This window comes from Elephantulus edwardii, unplaced genomic scaffold, assembly GCF_000299155.1.
Source record: "Elephantulus edwardii isolate Elephantulus edwardi_28Jun2011 unplaced genomic scaffold, EleEdw1.0 scaffold00027, whole genome shotgun sequence".
In the NCBI taxonomy this organism is placed as follows: domain Eukaryota; kingdom Metazoa; phylum Chordata; class Mammalia; order Macroscelidea; family Macroscelididae; genus Elephantulus; species Elephantulus edwardii.
In genome coordinates, this window is record NW_006399777.1 from 21,429,445 (window position 1) to 21,449,333 (window position 19,889).

General features: G+C 42.5%; 2 protein-coding genes across 2 annotated transcripts in view; one reads left to right on the plus strand and one right to left on the minus strand.

The window, feature by feature from the left end:
• Positions 1-10,912, plus strand: part of ESYT3 (extended synaptotagmin-like protein 3) — a 75,241-nt gene extending 64,329 nt beyond the window's left edge. The window contains exons 18-23 of the mRNA XM_006883428.1: positions 198-694; positions 3,538-3,636; positions 4,438-4,569; positions 8,040-8,145; positions 9,962-10,011; positions 10,876-10,912. Coding sequence (XP_006883490.1) covers positions 198-694; positions 3,538-3,636; positions 4,438-4,569; positions 8,040-8,145; positions 9,962-10,011; positions 10,876-10,912 — 921 coding nt within the window. The remainder of the gene's footprint in view (positions 1-197; positions 695-3,537; positions 3,637-4,437; positions 4,570-8,039; positions 8,146-9,961; positions 10,012-10,875) is intronic.
• A 2,961-nt stretch (positions 10,913-13,873) lies between these two features.
• Positions 13,874-19,889, minus strand: part of CEP70 (centrosomal protein 70kDa) — a 43,747-nt gene continuing 37,731 nt past the window's right edge. The window contains exon 16 of the mRNA XM_006883391.1: positions 13,874-13,935. Within this exon, the coding sequence (XP_006883453.1) occupies positions 13,874-13,935 (62 nt within the window). The remainder of the gene's footprint in view (positions 13,936-19,889) is intronic.

A 19,889-nucleotide genomic window follows, 5' to 3' on the forward strand; every position in this document is an offset into this window, starting at 1 on the left:
GGTCAGAGAACAATTAGGGAAGAGAGAGGTCAAGGAGGATACAGTCTGTGAAAAGTCATTAAGTTGGATACTTTTTGAGAGAGTTACTCCAGGAAAAAGAAGGTGCCATCTCCTTGAGGTTAAGGTGAGAATAGAAGGGGAGGAGGAGGAGGAAGTGGTGGGCTCAGCCCGAAAGCAAGCCTTTCATTTGTTTACAGTTCCTGCGTGTGGAGGAGCGAGAGCTGGGCAGCCCATACACAGGACATGAAGCCTTAAAGAAAGGCCCTTTGCTTGTCAAGAAGGTGCCTGGTGACCAGGACCCCAAAGCCTCATCCCAGGGACAGAGCCCTGAAGATGTGCCATGTGCCCCTGATCCCACTTCTGACACCAAGAGAACCTCCAAGAACACCACAGCCACCTTCGGTTCCACCACAGCTTCTGCCGAGCCTATTACCCATGAGGCAGGCCCCAAGGCCAAAGGCAAGGGCAGTGCCAGAGGGTTCTGTGAGCCCATGGGAGAGAAGAAGAGGCCAGCCACCATCTTCCTGACTGTCCCCGGCCCCGCCTCTCCAGGGCCTATCAAGTCACCCAGACCCCTGAAATGCCCCAACTCCCCGTTCGCATGGCCACCCGGGGGCCTGGCTCCCAGCATGTACTCGCTCAACTCCCTGGCCTCCTCCTGCTTTGACCTGACAGATATCAGCCTCAACCTTGAGTATGCACCTCTCTGCTTAATCCTCTCTAAAATCACCTGCATGGGAAACTCCTCCAGGGCTGAAAGGATAGATATGGACTCACACTGATGGGTAAACTCTGGGTTTTCCACCAAATAGCTGTCTATGAAGGCATCGTGGTGTGGTAGGGAAAACATGCAAGGAGAAGAGTCTGTCGTTTTAGGTGTGGGCGCCCTGTGAGAATGATGTTGGGCATTTGCTGTTAAGGATCCTCTTAGCAGGAACATGTCCTGAAATCTAAAGTGGTGTATTGGAGTGATACAGAAACTAGGGAGCTCCGGTGGCCTAGTGGTAAGAACCTGCACTGCAATTCTGAACTCACGAGGTTCAAATCACCAGCTGCTCTGGGGGGAAGGATGGGCAGTCTCCTCCCTTGTAATTCACTACCTCTGAAAAACCCGCTTTGGGTTGGTTCTGACTCAATGGTACTCAACAACAAACAACAACAATATGGAAACCTTATAATTACATCATTAATGGCTGCCATAATACTGCGCTTACTATGGGTTCAGTGTGTTGTCTAAATCAGTCTTAGTATTAATTGTATGAGATAGGATGCATTATCTCAAAAGTCCCCCAAGGAGTCAGGATATAAAGGCATATTCCAGAGATCGTGCTCTAATTTGAATTCTATTTTTAAATCTTTTTTTAAAAAAATTCATTATTCGTTGAAATGAAAAATAAATTAATTTTAAAAATTTCAATAAGAAAAGAAAAAAATTTCATTATTGTGTGTGTGTACCATCCAATCAGATCTGACTGGTACAGGAGGAGAATGCCCTTCTTTCTCCAACAGAACACCTGGTGGATTTGAACCATGTACCTCCGGGATTGCAGTGAAGCTTCTTGCTACTAGGTCACCAGAGCTCCCTTTGAATTCTGTTTTTACTGGTTTAGGACAGGGAACCAACCCAATAAACAGGACACAGCACTGTCCCTAGACCCAGCCAATTGTGCTTGGGGAGTGCACATCTGTGAAATGCATCTGGCTTTTCATACATTGTGAACATATTATTCAAGAACTGATTAAATTGGAATATATCCAGAACTGTCTTTAATTATGATTACCTCTTATGGTAGAAACAAAACTGTATCATAGTATGAAAGACCAGAACTGGATTCCTAAAATCTGGCCAACCTCTTCAACTTCACATTCCCTCAAACAAATGTGAATTTTTAAAGCCATTTTTAAACTTTTAAGGAACGCTGATGACCTAGAGGTAAGGAGCTGTGCCGCCAACCCAAAGACAGAAGGTTTGTATCCACCAGCTGCTCTGTCGGAAAAAGATAGTCAGTCAACCCCTGTGTGATTTGTTACCTCTGAAAACCTGCTGGAGGGTCAGTTATGAGTTGGTTTAGGCTCAGTGGTAGCAGAAGCCGCAAACTTTATGTAACTTACATCCTTTCAAAGTTAAACAGTCAGAATTTTTCTACTGATTCGTTTACACTTTGTAGGATCTGATTTTGTTTAAACTTTTACTGTGAAAATATTCAGACATCAAGTGTTGAAGAATGGAACAACTGACCGGCATAGTCCCTCTGTCTAGACCCAAGCAAAGGTTTATGCTTGTAATTTGCATTATAAGTTGTTGTTGTTAAGTGCCATCAAGTCGTAGACCACTCATAGTGACCCTATGAACAAAAGACCTGAGCACTGTTCATAGAGTTTCCTGAGGCAAGCCATTTCAGAAGTGGATGCCACTCCTTCTTCCAAGCCTGTTTGAACCGAGAAGCTCCACCAAAAACTGTCCACCATGGGTAACCATTATCACATTTGACATATCAGTGTCACAGTGTTTAGCATCACAGCAACCATGAGTTACCTCTGTACAGCAATGCACAGACCAGTGCTATGCCTTGTAGAAGAATGTTTGACAAAAACAAAACAAAACAATTTAAACCAGACCTGAGGGCCACAGATTAAAATGGGCTTGGTAGCATTATAAATGTTTATGTATATAAACATACATTTTTGCACACTGTTTCAAAGTTTATGATAGAAATCATGATCCTTGATCCTTTACCGTCCTAAAAGTGATAGATAGTGGTTCCAGCTTATAGTGATTCTCTGTTGGGTTTCCAAGGCTGTGAATTATCCAGGAGGAGACCGCGCATCTCTCTCCCACGGTGAATGATGTACAGCCTTGTTGTAACGTACCTTTGAGTTATAACCCACTTATAGCTGAATTGCACAAAAGGATTTTGTCCATTTTTCTCCTTTGAAGCAGCTGGTGGATTCAAACCTCTTACCTTTTGGTTGGCTGCACAGTTCAAAGCCACCAGAGATCCCTAAAAATTCTCCAGGATTTTATATATAGATGATAGATACATAGATGATAGAGAGATTATTTAGATGGTATAGATATAGATAGATGATAGATAGATAGATAGATATAGATAGATAGATAGATAGATAGATAGATAGATAGATAGATAGATGATTTAGATGGTATAGGTATAGATATAGATATAGGTATAGATACAGATATAGATATAGGTATAGATACAGATATAGATAGAGCTAGAGACATAGAGATATAGATAGATAGATATAGATGATAGAGCTACAGAGAGATATGATATAGATCAGATAGATATAGATATATCTTCATTTGGATCCTAGGATCCTAAACTTTCTAGTGTGTTTCCAGCCAAGGAGATACACACACACGTGAATACTGGAATGGGCTTCCTACTAAAAGGAACCGTACCGAGGTTATTAACCCACAGAGCTCTATATTCTTCACATGAGCCTGTTTTTCTCTTGAGGGGAGGAGGCCGGTGCTTGTAAGGACAAGAGAGGTGAGCGAGTCTTTCCTTACAGAGAGGGGGACCCTCGGCAGCGGCGACTCGGGGAGATTCAGCTCACGGTGCGCTACGTGTGTCTGCGGCGCTGTCTCAGGGTGCTGGTCAACGGCTGCAGGTACAGGGTTCCTAGGACGTGAAGGTCTTTGGGGAGCGGTGGGTGATTAGAAATCAGAACAGGGCGCTAGGATCAAGGGCTTGCAGCTCCCACAGGCAGGTGACTAACAGTGGGAGGAGTGGAGCTGGAAGAGGTGCATGTGACCAGCGACAGTCATCGGGGGCACTGGGCTGATTGTTCTTTACTGGGGCTGCTGGGCTTAAGGGCCATGGGCTCTCCCCACTCACAACCATAGCAAATTGTCTGCAGCCAGTTGTTCTTGAAGACCATGGAATCCAAATTGACTCATAGCTGACCCTCCAGTGGGTTTTTAAATTTTTATTATTTTTTTTAATGAAAATTTACAGAGATTTTGCATTTCCATTCATTCCTTGTTGCTTTTAGAGGCTTTATAAATCACATGGGAGGAGATCGCTCCTCTTCCTTCTGGAGAGCAGCTGGTGGATTCGAACCACATTTCTTTAGGTTGGCAGCACAACTTCTTACCACTAAACCACCAGAGCTCCCTGGTGCTGTTGGTCTGTGTGTTTCTCCAAGAACTTCTCTCGGAGGGTGAGGGGGAAGCATATGAACTGCCTCAAACTTTACAAAAATGCATGTCTTTAAAACCTGATGAATCTGATATGTTGGCTTCTAAATTTCACACTTTTTAATTTTGGTGGGTCATCTAGTCTACAGGGCATTTTATCCTTGATCCCTTCTGAAGCTAAATAGCTAGTCTACCTTTCTCCCACATCAGTATTTCCAGTGTCTCGAAACTAAGGGCCTTTGTTTCTTCTAATGTCTTTGAAACCACATTAGAAACCTGACGCCCTGTACCACCAGTGGAGCTGACCCCTACGTCCGCGTGTATTTGTTGCCGGAAAGGAAGTGGACGAGTCGTAAGAAGACCTCGGTGAGACGGAAGACCCTGGAGCCCCTGTTTGATGAGACGTAAGTGTCCACAGCATCGCATCCCCCCGATTCCCACCCCAGTGTCTGCAGAGTGACCCCTGTGCACCTGGGCTCTGGGGTGGACAGGAACAAGTGTAGCTTCTGGACGTTAGTGGAAGAAATGACTGTTCCTCCTTTCCTGTGCGTAGACATTAACCCCTCACCTCACTCCTGTTGACTCAGTTCTGACGCATGTTGACCCTCCATTGAGTTTCTGAAGCTGTAAGTCCTCACAGGAAGAGACTGCCCATCTTTATTCTGCAGAACAGCTGGATTTGAACTGCTGACCTACTTTTAACAGACAGATAATATGTACTGTGTCAGCAGGGCTCCTTCTAGGGGTTGAAGACCTGTGGATTATGGAATGTTGTTGTTAAGTGCCTAGAGTCATAGATGACCCATAGTGACCCTATGAATGAAAGTCTTGAACGTAAAACTTTCATCTTGTCTCCAAGTTCACGGAGTTTCCAGAGGCAAGTTTTTTGGTTTTTATTTTGGAAGTGGATATCATTCCTGCTTCCAAGCCTGTTTTATTCGGGAGAGCCACAGAAATCAGGCCCGAGAGCCAGAGGTCTAAGGGCCCAAAAGCCTTTTTAAAGGCAAGGCCAAATCTAATCAACTCACACCCTATTGTGAGCCAGAGCCACACCCTAGTCTCAGCCCCAAACCAGAAACACACCTTTGCAGACTCCTCTTTCCTGAGATGAAGCCTCTTTGGCAACAACAGTATAAGTCTAGTCATACTGTTGGATCTGATTTCATTCCAGAGGTTAGAAAGAAACATCCTTTGAATTTAAGGACCTAAAATTCTCCCGAAACTCTAAGGTCTTTGGTATCACTTCTGTCTTGCAACAAAATGTAAGTGGGAGATGAGTTAGAATTCACATCCACCACCTCTTCCTCCACAGCTTGATCGTCTTGTCCTTAAAGGCAAGACTGGCAACTCAGTGACTCTAATCACATTTTTTTGCCTTTGACAGATCAGATCTCATGTATTTTTTTTTTCTTCATTTGATCCCTTATAACCTATAAGATACGGAAGCCAGAGTGTCCTCATTTCTTCTTCCTGCTCCCAGGTTCTAAGAGATGATATTTCTAGCCTGTCTCTGTCTAGTAAGAGATTGTACCTAATAAGTTTGATCCCTTCTTAGTCAATAGCTATTCACTTTAAAAGGATTATACTTTGTCCCTCTGGTCCATAGCTAAGAACCAATGAGCTACATTTTGAGTTCACCAGTGTCATGAGGGTTTAGTGAGGATTTCATTCAGTCAACATTCACTGTTGAATGTCAGGTCAGGACAAAGTCATGGCTAACCCCCAGCAGGTTTTCAGAGAAGATTGTCCATGTTTCTCCCATGGAGTAGCTGGTGGATTCAAACCGCTTGTCTTTGGGTTGAAAGCGCAACTCCTAACGCACTAGGCCATGAGAACTTCCTTCTTAAAAGATAGCTTTACACATTCATTGAAATTGCTATGTGGAAACAACCTTTGACTTCTGTGATGAACCTCATGTGACAATAATTCTCTTTCAGCATTATAATAGGATATTAGCACAAGTACTAATAGGTATATTAACCATATTTTTGTCTACATTTTACACTAAAAAGATATCAATGTCTTTTTAGAGCAATGATGTCAGTTTGAAGACTAAGGTGCACCTGATTCAGGCCATGGTCTTCTCAATCACCTGCTATGTCTCAGACAGCTGGACAATGAATAAGGATGACAGAAGAAGAATTGATGCTTTGAGCTGTGGTGCTGGAGAAAGTCTGAATATTCCATGGACTGCCAAAAGAACAAACAGATATGTTTTGGAAAAAGTACAGCCAGAATGTTTCTTGGAGGCAAGGATGATGACACTTTTTCTTTTATCCTTTGGATAGGTAGCTAGGTGAGGCTATTCCTTGGAAAAGGACATCATTCTTGAAAAGATGGAGGGTCAGCAAAGGAGAGAAAGACCTGCAACAAGGTGGATTGATACAGTGACTTCAGCAACGGGCTCTAGTGTGTCAGAGATGATGAGGACAGGACAGGTTCGGGTTGGCTGTTCATAGGGTCGTTACGAGTCATACTTAACAACAACAACAACCCTAAAATGTAAAAAGCATCTTGTGAGTGCATGACAAAGCATATAAAAAAGATTTCTCTCCGTTATTCCTCGGAAGCAGATCAGGATTTTCCATGCAATTCTAATAAATTTTGCTGTTCAGCCTTCTACCCTTCAGCTCATGAACAAAAACCCAGCTCAAAAGGGGGTTGAGGCAGATCTCTGAGCAGGCTCTAGTGAGAGTGAAAAGAGGCAGCTGCAAGAATGGCATGCCTTTTCCAGCATGATGTCTTTAACATGATGTCTTTTTCTAAAAACTGGCCACTCTTTGTTAACATGTCCAAAGTCGGTGAGATGAATTTTCAACGTCTTTGCCTCCAAGGAACACCCTGGTTGCATTTGCTCCAGGATGGACTTCTTTGTTCTCTTGGCAGTCGGTGGGATATTCCGTATTCTCCACCACCACAATTCAAAGCCATGGCATTTCCATTTGCTTCATATGCATCTGAGAGTTGGACAATGAATAAGGAAAACTGAAGAAGCCAAAACAGAGATTGGAGAAAAACAAGACAGGAGTGTAATTCTCTTACGGAGCCTGGTGGCATGATGGTTAAGTGCTTAGCAAGTAACTGAAAGGTTGGATGTTCAAACCTACTAACCAATCCACAGAAGGAAGGTGTGCCTGTTGGCTTCTGTAAAGATTCACAGCCTTGAAAACACGAGGGGGTGGCGAGCTTTGGTGCCCTAGTGGCAAGAAGTTACACTTCAATCTCAGAGGTGTGTGGTTTGACTCCACCAGATGCTGTGCTGGAGAAGGAGGGACAATCTCCTGCTGTACCAGTCAGCTCTGATTTGATGGTACACACACACACACACACACACTCTCTCTCTCTGAAAAAAAAACCACAAAACATAAAAACACCAACAAAACACACTAAAGGGCAGTTCTCTGCCTGAACAACCACAATCATTTGGAATTCATGGTCTGGTGGCCTAGTGGCAAGAAGTTGCACAGCAATCCCGAAGACACGCGGTTCGAGGCCACCAGCTGCTCCACAGAAGCGTGGGCAATCTCCTCCCGTTTGATTAACTGTCTCTGAAAACCCACCGGAAGGCCAGTATGAGTCGGTTCCAGTTTTATGGTACACAACAAAAACAAAAGATTTTTTAAAAATCTTTTTATTTGCCTCAGAGAGGCAAATAGCTTCCTAAAACTTTCTGAGTTTGAGACCACAGGATGATAATCATCTGTAGTGATGGCTGATGTACTGAGTGCTTGTTATGAGCCAATAATGTTTGAGGGCTGCTCGCTAGTCCTTAACTTCTAGTTAAAAAGTAGGGGAATGGATCAAGTGCTTTAGATTTTCAACAAAAACAGTAGAAATATGCGCATCTCTTTTCCTGATTTTTGTTTCTTAAAAGATTTGAATTCTTTGTCTCCATGGAAGAAGTACAGAAAAGATCGCTAGATGTTGCAGTGAAAAACAGCAGGCCGCTTGGCTCACACCGGAGGAAGGAGCTTGGAAAAGTGAGTATTGGAGGAGGGCCTGGGCCTCATGGACTTGCTGGGTGGACCAGGCGTGAGGGGACATAGTACAGCCAGTGGGGACAGGGCCCTGACTTCCAGGAGGATGCACAGCGATGCCTCCTTTTACTGTGCTTAATTGTACGTGATCGATACTGTGATATTTTTAAAATAAATTTTAATGAAAGTTTACAGAAACTTAGGGTTTCCAGTCATTCACTGTTGCACTTTTCTCCCTGACTACCGCCTCCCCCCTTTTTCACTCTTCTCATTGAAAAGAAAAACTCTTTCATTGTTATGCAATCCACCCCGCCCCCCAAATCCACTCCACTATTCAGCCTTGACTCTGGACTCCTGTAATGACAAGAATACCTATTCATATGTCCCTTTTAATCAGTTCTCTCCCTCACATCATTCCTCCCTTTCTTCTCTATCTTCCCTCAACCCCGACGTCAGTCCCCTTTTACAACAGTGGGCCTATGCAATATTTGTCCTTTTGTGACTGAGACAGATATTGTGATTTTTACAAATCGAGGGTTTGTGGAGACTCTGACAAGCAAGTCTATTGCCATTTCTCCCAACAGCATGTGCTCACTCTGTGTCTGTCCCTGTTTTGTTAATTTTATTACATTTCAGACTTTTTGCATGTGATTTCACACATAGTAGACTACAGGGTAATATAAACACAACTTCTATACACACTAAGAAACAAACAAATCACTTGATCCACTTTTATTGTGATACTTGCTCTTTTGTAGTCGTCTGCAACCAAATCTGTAAAACCTCTGTAAAAGTACGTCTGTAGTCTTATTGGGAGATCTGTTTATATTTTTGAACCTAATTGACTGTAAAAGCATAAATTCAAATGGTAAACCCAGTTTTAACAAACTCTGGAATCTGTCCAGATTCACTCATTCCACAAGCATTTGGCCATGTGCCACGGGGCTTAATCTTGTTTTGATAAATATGGCCTTGTGTAAATCTGATTACAAGATTCCAATGCTTGATAGGATTTAAACGAAAGCAGAACTAGAGTACAATTCCCAGGGAGGTCAAAAGAAGAGGCAGAAGAATGGTTTTTGAATGACAGTTTGAAGCATTATAGTTTAATCAATCCTTATCCTTATTTAAGTCCGCTTCTATGAAATGCTGCCGTATGTATTCCCGTGTCAGAACCGACTCTAGCTGACCTTCAGTGGGTTTTCAGAGCCTGTAAATCACAGGAGAGGAGATTGTCCATCTGTCTTCTGAGGAACAGGTGGTGACCATAAAGCCATCAGCGCTGCCTCTTCTAACAAGTTGTTGATTGCTTTTGAGTTGAGCACGACTCATAGAGACCCTAAGAACAAAAGGCCTGAAGCCCCTTTACAACTGTGGACATTTATCAACATTCATAGAGTTTCTGGAGGCATGTTGTTTAGGAAGTAGATGCCATTCCTGCTTCCAAACCTTCTTCTAACAAGTAGATGGCATTATCCCCATTTTACAGATAAGGCAATTGTGGTGTCTTGCTTAAAATTAATAATCAATTAATGAATAGGGGCAAGTAGCTCTTTCTATAATATTCATAAATAAACCTGAAAAAGAACGGGGTGAGAGGTAACTGATCGGATTACCGAATTAACTTCAAATAGCAATTTGCCTTTACCCAGAACACGGAGGCCAGTGTCTCCACTGTCCCTCTGGAGGGATTCGTGTTAAAATTAAAAGAAGGAAAGCGACAGCATCAAACGTCCATACACAACATTTTCGTGTTTATCTCACTGTGTGTCCATTGGGGCAGTCCGAGGAGAGCTGACCTGACTGTGTGCTTCTCCAGGTGCTGATTGACTTATCCAAAGAAGACCTGATCAGGGGCTTTTCACAGTGGTAAGTTTCCTGTCCCAGGAGCTCACTGCTAATCCGTTCAAGGCATTATCCCGAAGAGCTGCCTGTACTCACTCTTCAAACTTCTTCCCTTTTAAGTTCACGTTCAGCTTCTTTGCTACTCAAGGAGACAGCTTCCACTTATTTAGGTGTTTAACTCCTGCGATATTTTTCTTTTTTTAAATGTTACTATTTTTGTGTGTGTGTACCGTCAAATCAGATCTGACTGGTACAGGAGATTGCCCCTCCTCCAGCAGAGCATCTGGTGGATTCCAACCGCTTATCTTTTTGAGATTGCAGTGCATCTTCTTGCCACTAGGCCACCAGAGCTCCCTAGTGTTTATTTCTTATAAACGCAAATACAAGGTGTTGTGGAGCCGAGCATGATGCAGAGGGACCCTGTGGCCAGCTCTGAAGCTTGCTCTGCCCTGTGCCCCTCCCGCCATCTCTGACATGTCCACTGACAGAGTCACCGGGTCAGGCCATCTTGCTGAGCTACTCCTCTTTACTCTGGCCCTCCACCGCAGCTCCAGCTTCTCCAGAGTCCTCTGTAGAAACCCAATGGGGCGGTTCTGTTCCAGTGCATGGGGTTGCTAGGGGTTTGGAAAAGCAATTCCATGATACTAAAAACAGCCACAAGCAATAGACGTAACCCTGGCAGGTGAGACCCCTGGCAGGTGAGACCCCTGGCAGGTGAAAACCCTGGCAGGTGAGAACCCTGGCAGGTGAAAACCCTGGCAGGTGAGAACCCTGGCAGGCTACCAGGGTGGGGAGGACGGAGCTCTGCGGACCCCACAGAGGCCCAGGTGGCCAGGGATACTACTGCAGCACTCAGTACTAACAAGCCCAAACCCACGTGTGTTACAGGTACGAGCTAACTCTAGATGGACAGCCCAGAAGCTGAGAACGTGGCCCACGCGCACCTTCCCTGCGCTAGTTCAACCGTGTGTGTGTGTGTGTGTGTGTACATTTTGTAATTAAAATCCGAACAGTCATCTGAAAATACATGCATACCTTCCTGTGTCAACGTTTACTTTTTCCAATGACTGGATAGTAACCAGGAAGAGGCAGGCTTCGGCTGCCCTTTCTTGAATGGATTCTATTATTCCAATCCAGACAGAATGTTATTTGTGTCCAGTAAATCACCATCAGAACCCCAGTGGGGACAGCTCCACTTTGGATCCAGGAGTCTAGATCGTCTGATTGAGCACTGACCTGTATGGAGTCAAGGAGTCCTCGTCTGACATTGGGAGAGGACTCCTGTTCCTTCCTGGGATTGCTGAAGACAGGATGAAGCTTCTTTTATGGATGTTAAAAGTGACCCACAGCACAAATACCAAAGACTCTCAGCCCGCCACCTCTGTTGCTTGTGTACCTAGAAATGTGTTCCTGAATCGGATGGCCTTTTCCTATGACAACAGTACCGTGACTGAGATACACTGATATACCTCGTGTGTGTGTGTGTGTGTGTGTGTGTGTGTGTGTGTGTGTGTGTGTGATGGCCTGAAGCCAAGCCAGCATGTATGGCATTATTTCCAAAGGAAAAGGCAGGTTGAATTCTAAACTCAGGCATACATCTGACCTTCTGCTGACAACGGATGACGAGATGCTCAACCAAAGGAAGTTTACTTTCTCGGATAGGGTCCCACAAATCCCATCCACTCTTCTACAGGATGGCTGGTCCACCTGAATAATGTGTGAGAAGTAGGTGCACATGTATAACGTGTGAAAAGTAAATTGTATGTTTAAACAAGTGCTTTTGCATTTCAAACTTTGTTCCCACTTAGGAATTCTAAAATCAAAGCCTACTTAAGTTGCCTTTTGTTGTTGTCTGTCCTAGAATCGCGTGCCCTCCAGTTTGACTTTTAGACCCCAGCATGATTTGTTCTCCCATTTTCTCTAGCTGGGTACACATACTTCAAACCTGAATGGTTCAGACCCTCCTCACCCTTTAAGAACTATCTCAGCCCAGCTTCTAACATTAAGCCAGCCCCAGCTGAAATGACCTCTCTCCACGATGGGCAGTATTTATTATCCATAAGGTGCATTTCCCATATTAACAATTCTCTGCCTCAAAGCATTTACTTGGGGTGGAGGGATCCCACTAGACGTCTACTAAAGTTATATGCACACAACCACTTTAGTATGTTTTGATACCTAATGTTTGTGTTAAGTGTCCAATTACACTATAAGCACCGAATTGTTTTTTTTCATTCCACCATCCAAGACAGTGGATTGCACGTGGTCAGGGTACAATCAATTTTTTTTTTGCTGGCTTCCTGTTTTGAATGACAGAGTCAAAAGGATCAACTGATGGCTGCCTTCTCTACCTCACAAGAGCACTCTGGAAATAATAAAGCGCCAGCAAACTGTACGAGGATGTATCATACGCCCCACTGAATATTACTAACCCTAAACCAAGTACCAATAAAGATGGTGAAAAAATAGACAAGTGTCAGCCCACCCGTCAAAGTGGAATCGGTGTCACCAACCTGTACAGGAATTAAGCTATTGAAATTTGTGTCTTTGTGGCTTTGTATATTCTCAACAAGAAAAAACTAAAATTGTAAGAACAACAACAACAAAATCCAGTCGTTCTCTTTTAAACCCATAACTCAATTCACTGTCATAGTGGGCAGGGAAAAAAAAAAGAGGATGAAATTGTTGTTAACAGGGAATACACACCAAGTAGCAAGAACAGGAATGGTAACACACAGCAAGGGTAAACCAGCTGCCCAGGAGGCTCAGATTAGGAAGGGAATCTCATTCATCATTTGTGAGTAATACAAATGAAGCATAGAGGATTCTTCTATTGGGGAAAAAAACTTTATTTAAGCTCTCATGACCTTATTGAAAAACACATTACAATCAAGACTATCAAAAGATCCTTTTTTTAAAAAAATGAGGGATTTCTATCTATTCATCTCTTTTGACCCATGATTCATTTCCTACTACTCTCATAATGGTCCTTCTTTTTCTTTCCTTTTCTTCCTCCTGCTTTGAAATGGCAGTTGCCATAAACATGCTGTTAATGGAAAGTTTGATTGAGTCCTTGTCAGGGAAGCAACCACAGAGCTCTGGTGGCTTAGTGGTAAGGAGATGCACGGCCAACCCAAAGGCATGTGGTTCGAATCCACCAGCTGCTCCTTGGAAGACAGACAGGCAATCTCCTCCCATGTGATTTACTGCCTCTGGAAACCCACTGAGGAGGCCAGCTCTGGATCAAGTCCGGCTGGATGGGACACAACAAATGACAGGGAAACAACTGCTTCCTGCTACTGAGCCTTCAGAGAGTCACTGGCCTTTCTGTGTCCCTGACATCAACACAGTCGTCCTACTACTTGCAATATCTTCCCCTAAGTTTTTCTTTTACTTATTCACATTGCTTAAAAGAACCTTACATTTCAGCCACTCAACAACTGCTTAAAATGACTGTTGTTATGTGTTGTCAAGTGGGAAGCAACTCAGAGCTGACCATTTGCAGATGTTCAGAGGCTATAAATGACCTGGGAGGAGACCGTCCACCTTTCTCTCATGGAGTAGCTAGCTGGTGGTGTCTTTGGGTCAGGAGCACAATTCCCAGCCACCAGGCCACCAGAGCTCTCCCTAAGAAACAACAACAGGACCCTAAAATCCAACTAATTCATACTTTCTATGTAAGAATCTCAAAAGTTAAACAAAACAAAAAACAATAAACACCCAATCACAAAAACCTTGTATGAAGAGAATGGTCCAGTGCAAGCAAAAAGTGAATTCTGAGCACAAGCACATTTTATAAGTCTTGTTTCCAAATCACAGTAGCCATACAAAATATTCAGATTGTCTAAAAATGCAATTTACACAGTAAAAATGATTTGAATTGCTTTCAGTATGAAAGTACTTTTAATTTCTTTACTGCAGGTATAATGGCATCCACGTCATCAATTTCTGTAATAGAAAAACAATAATAAGGGTTTGAGGACTTAGAAAAAGAACTAACATTACCAATCTCGTGATAATCTCAGATGGAGATCCTCTAGATAATTTGACAACTTTCTAGTTTATTCCAATAGGTCATTGTGCATAAATGAATTTCTTTTACATAAACCATTTCCTTTCCTCTACTCCCTAGGTAGATATTCTTCCCTTAGCCTGAATACGAGTTATTATTAAAGTTCTTGAAGCTTCTAACGTCGGTCAGCAAACTTACAATAAACTTAAAATAGATAGTAAATATAATAAACTTAAAAATAAACCTAAAATATGTAATAAACACAATAAGCAAACTTAATAGAGTTTACATCTTACGGTATTCCCTGGCAGCTGCTGGCATTCCTTCTGAAATCATATCTATTTATTTTCTTACTATATAAGAAATCTGTCCTATTAATTATTCTCAAAGAGAAGGATCAGGTTTGACTAAAGAGTTTTCTCAACCAAATGTACTGGTTTTTGGTTTTGGGGTTTTTTTTGTTTGTTTTGTTGTTTGGGTTTTTTTTGAGAAAAATAAAGGAAATTTTCTTTGTAAAAATCCAATTATTACTAATGGTAGTCTTCTTCTCCATAGCTGAAATTCAGAAGGTTGAGGTGTATCAAAATACTTAATTTGATATCTGATTTAAAAAGGTAGTCATGTTTGCAAAAAATTATTAAATTTTCCCTATTATATATATAAATTCTTTAACTTCAGAATTTAAACTGTAACAAAACCATGCAAGACTTGACAAACCACCAATGTAAATAATGCTAAGTGTAATAATATCTAAATAAAGTTTCTGTACATTTGCTATAAATGCTTATTGTTGTTGCTATGTGAAGTCACCTGTGACTCATAGCAACTTTGTACAACAGCAGTAAACCCTGCCTATCGTATTCCAATCTTACTTGTCTCTGACACACCTACCCTCATTACCCTAGTCACTGAATCCATCCCTCTCATCCCATGTCTTCCTTGCCTATGCTGTCCCTCCACCCTCCCAAGCATGACGTCCCTCTCCAAGGACTGGTCTCTCCTTGTAACATGTCTAAAGTATGTCAGACAAAGCTTCAGAATCCTTGCTTCCAAGGAGCAGCTTGATTTCACCTTCTCCAGGGTGAACCTGTTTAACTAAACAGGTATTAACAATGAGAATATCACTGTTAGAGTGAAGGCCATCCTCAAACAATCGGAACCAAACTGTTCTTGAAACCATGCTCTGTAAGAGATTGTTGTCATTGAGTGCTGCCAACTGTGACTCACAGTGACCCTGAAACAGCAGAGCTGAACCCTGCCCTGCCCTGAGCCGTTCTCACAATGTCAGCCATGCTCTAACCCTTTGTCACAGCCAGTGTGTTAATCTGTCTCAACTGGAGTCCTGCTCTCTTCTACTGACTCTATTTTCCCCAAGATGATGTCTTCTGCCCATCCTGGCAACATGTCCAAAGTGTGTGAGGTGAAGCTGTGCCTCAAATTCTCACTCTGGATGCACTTCCTCCAAGGCAAGATGTGTTTATTCTTTTGCCAACCCATGGAATAGTCAATACTCTTCTCCTACACAATTCAAAGACGTCGATTCTTCTTCAGTCTTCCTCATTCACTGCCCAACTTTCAAATGCATAGGAAGCAACTGAAAATACCATGGGCTTGGAGCAGGCACACGTGATGTTTTGCTCCATTAGTACTTTACCTTGAATTACATTAGTATTTTCTTAATTGAGATTTTAATGAAAGTTTATAGAGAACATGCATTTCCATTCATTCATTGTTGCGCATTTTCCTCCCTGCTCCCCCAACCCCCAGTTCACTTTTCCCTTTGGGGAAAAAGAATTTCTTTCATTGTTGTACATTTTCCCTCCTCCTAGTCTACTTTACTACACAGCTCTTATTCTGGATTCTTGTCATGTAAATAATACTTAATAATTTTCCTTTTAAGCAGTTCTCTCCATCTGTTTCAATGCAGTGTACATTATTTATCCCCTCTTTTTTTTTTTTTTCGTTTCCCCCCAACCTTGATGTCAGTCCTGTTTTATATAACAGTGGCATTATGCAGTATTTGTCCTTTTGTGACTGAGATATTTCACTCAGTATAATGTCCTCCAGGGTCACCCATTTTGTATATTTCATGAGTTCTTTGTTTTTCAATGCAGCATTGTATTCCATTGTGTTCTTCACCAGAGAAGACATTCAGATGTCAAACAAACACAAGAAATGTTCAAAATCCCTAGCTCTAAGAGACGCAAATCAAAACAACTGAGATATGTCATCTCACCCCAGTTAGAATAGCAAAATTCAACAGAGCAGCAAACAACAAATGCTGGCAAGGTTGTGGAGAAACTGGGAACCTTATTCACTGATGGTGGGAGTGTAAAAGGGTGCAACCACTCAGGAAGGTACTACTCAAAAAGTTGAAAATAGAGATACCATTTGATCCAGCAATTCCACTACTGGAAATATACCCTAAAGAGACCATAACTGCCAACCAAGCAGATATATGCACATCCATGTTTATAGCGGCTTTGTTCACAATAGCAAGGAGTTGGAAGCAACCTAAGTGCCCATTAACAAACAAATAATTTACATTCATATTAACAGTAGTACTTTATATACAGAGTTAATTGTTGAGAGTTAACTTTCATTAAAATCTCAATTAAGAAAATACTAATGAAAAAAAATTTTTAAAAAAGAAAATACTAATGTAAATCAAGGAAAAGTACCAGTTTATATAGAGTTAATTGTTGCTCCTTAATACTGTAGAGGTTCTTGACAGCAGATTTTCCCAGTGCAACATTTTTGATTTCTTGACTGGTATTGTCTTGGGTACTGATTGTGGATCCAAGTAAAATGAAATCATTGACAACTTCAATCTTTTCTCCGTCTATCAGGAGTGGCATCCACTTCCTAAACCACATGCCTCTGGAAACTCTCTGAATTTTGATAAATCACGACAGTTCTAGAAAGGCTTCAGGCTTTGGTTCATAGGGTGGCTATGAGTCATGCTCGACTTGATGGCAATCAACAATAACACCATCATGATGTTGCCCAATTGGTCCAATGGTAAAGACTTGTGTTTGCTTAATGTTTAAATGTAACTCATATTAAAGACTGTAGTCACTGATCTTCTGCACTAAAGGCTTCAAGTCTTCCATACTTTCTGTAAGTAAGGCTGTGCCACCTGCGTAAATCAGGTTGTTGACGACTCGTCCTATGATTCTGATGCCACAGTCTTCTTCACATAGTGCCGTTTCTTGAATGATTTGCTCAGCACACAGACTGAATGTTGTTGTTAGGTGCCATCGAGTTGCTTGTAACTCAAAGTGACCCCATGTACAAGAGCCCTAAACCCTGCTCTATCCTGTGCCAACCCCATTGTCTCTGACACACCCACCCCTATTGCCCTAGTCACTGAGTCAATCCATCTCATTGAGGGTCTTCCTTTCCTGCGCTTTCCCTGCACCTTCTCAAGAATGACGTCCCTCTCCAAGGACTGATCCCTCCTTGCAACATGTCCAAAGTATGTCAGACGAAGCTCCAGAATCCTTGACTCCAAGGAGCAACCTAGTTTCACCTTCTCCATGATGAACCTATTTGTTCTCCTAGCAGTCCATGGTATATTCAACACTCTTCTCCAGCACCACAGCTCAAAGGCATCAACTCTCTTTCTATCATCCTTAGTCACTGTCCAGCTCTCTGACACATAGCAAGCAATCGCGAAGACTATCGCCTGGATCAGGTGCATCTTAATCTCCAGACTGTCACTGTTCTTCAGGACTCTGGAGAGGTCCCCCACAGCCACCTTTCCCAATGCAATTCAACATAACCCTGATGCACATCTCTCCTGATTTTAAACCATGTACTGTTCCCTTATTTTGTTCAGGCAACTGTTTCTTGGTCTAGATAGAGGTTTCACATAAGCACAATTAAGTATTGTAGAACTCCCATTCTTCTCATTGTTAGGCAGTTTGTTGAGATCTATATAATCCACTGTCTTTGCATAATCAATAAAAAACATCTTTCTAGCACTCTGTTTTCAGCCAAGATCCATGTGACATCAGCAACGATATCCCTCATTCCACTGTCTCTTCTGAATCCAGCTTGATTTTCTAGCAGTTTCCTGTCGAGGTAATATTCCCACTGTTTTAAAAATAATCTTCAGCCAGATTTTACTTGCATATGATATTAATATGGTCCAATAATTTCTACAATCTCTTGGATCTTCGCTTGGAAGATCCAACAAATTGGAACTTTTTGCTTGAAACAGGAACAAATAGGGTTAACAAAGTCTGGTAAACATGCCTATCAACTCACCTGTTTGTTGAAACACTTCAATTGGTATTCTATCCTGGAGACTTACTTTTTGCCAAATCCTTCAACATACCTTGAACTTCTTCCTTCAATACTATTATGTTGTGTGTACCGTAGAGTCAGAACTGATTCACAGCTGATCCTCCACTGGGTTTTCAGAGGCAGTTCATCACATGGAGGAGATTGCCCATCCTTCTCCCGTGGAGCTGCTGGTGGCCTCGAACCACGTGCCTTGGGGACTGTTGCGCAGCTTCTTGCTACTAGGCCACACGAGCTCCTTTCTTTCAATGCTACTACAGGGATTCTGAGTGTCTTCCAACCTCAGGGTCTCATCTTCAAGAACTATTTCCAGCAGTGCTCTGTTATACACAGGGTTTCTGCAGGTTTGTCAGTTCAGAAGTGGAGGACCGGTCTTGCTTCTTCTTTTGTTTTTTTTTATTGTATTATTTTTACGTGTACCGTCAAATCAGATCTGACTGGTACAGGAGGAGATTGCCCCCTCCTTCTCCAGCAGAGCATCTGGTGGATTTGAACCGTGTACCTCTGGGATTGCAGTGCAGCGTCTTACCACTAAGCCACCAGAGCTCCCTCGGTCTTGCTTCTTAATCTTTGTCCAGAAGCTCTGCTGAAGCGCATCCAACATGGGTGACTCTTTGGGGTTTGAAATACTGGCAGCAAGGCTTCCAGCATCACAGCAACATGCAAGCCATCACACTATGGCAAAATGACAGATGCACGATGGCTTGAGATGTTGTCGGTGTTGTTGTGTGTCGTCGAGTCGACTCCGACTCATGGTGACCCCATATACAACAGCTCTGAACCCTGCTCTACCTTGAGGCAACTTCATCGTGTCTGACACCTCCATTGCCCCAGTCACTGAGTCAATCCATCTCATCGACTGCCTCCTGGTCCAAGTATAGAGTTTACTCAAGCACAATCAAGTGTTGTAGGGAAACATTTATACAGCATTATGTCTTAGCTTAAATCCAATGTTTAAATTGCATTTCTCATTGCTATGACCTTTTAAAGCATCTGAGCAGCCTAAAGTGTGCTCATCTATGGTCTCTTTTGCTTCTGTAGTCAACATAAAAACAGGCACAAACTTCCCTCGTGCTCACCAGACCACGCCACTCAGAGCTTTCATTTATTCATCTTCTAGCGGCAGTGGATTTGGGGTTTGGGATTCTTACCACTGGGCTAACTGGCAGCACCATGATAGATGGATAAGAGATTGAGGTTGTTAACAATTAGAGTTTGCTCAGCTCGACAATCAACACTCTTGGTACCAACAGTCAGGAACGCAAAAGGTGAATTGCACTAAGAAAATCTGCTGTCAGGGAGTTCTCCAGCATGCTGAAGAGCGACAGTGTCAGTTTAGAGACTAAGGTGTGCCTGATCCAGGCCATGATCTTCACAATTAACTTGGTATGCATCAGAGAGCTGACAATGACTAAGGATGATAGAAGAAGAATAGATGCCTTCAAGCTGTGGTGCTGAAGAAGAGTGCTTCACATACATACCATGCATGGACCACCAAGAAAACAAACAAGTCTGTCTTGGAGAGGGTAAAACCAAGTTTCTCCTTGGAGGCTAAGATTTTGAAGCTCCATCTCACATACTT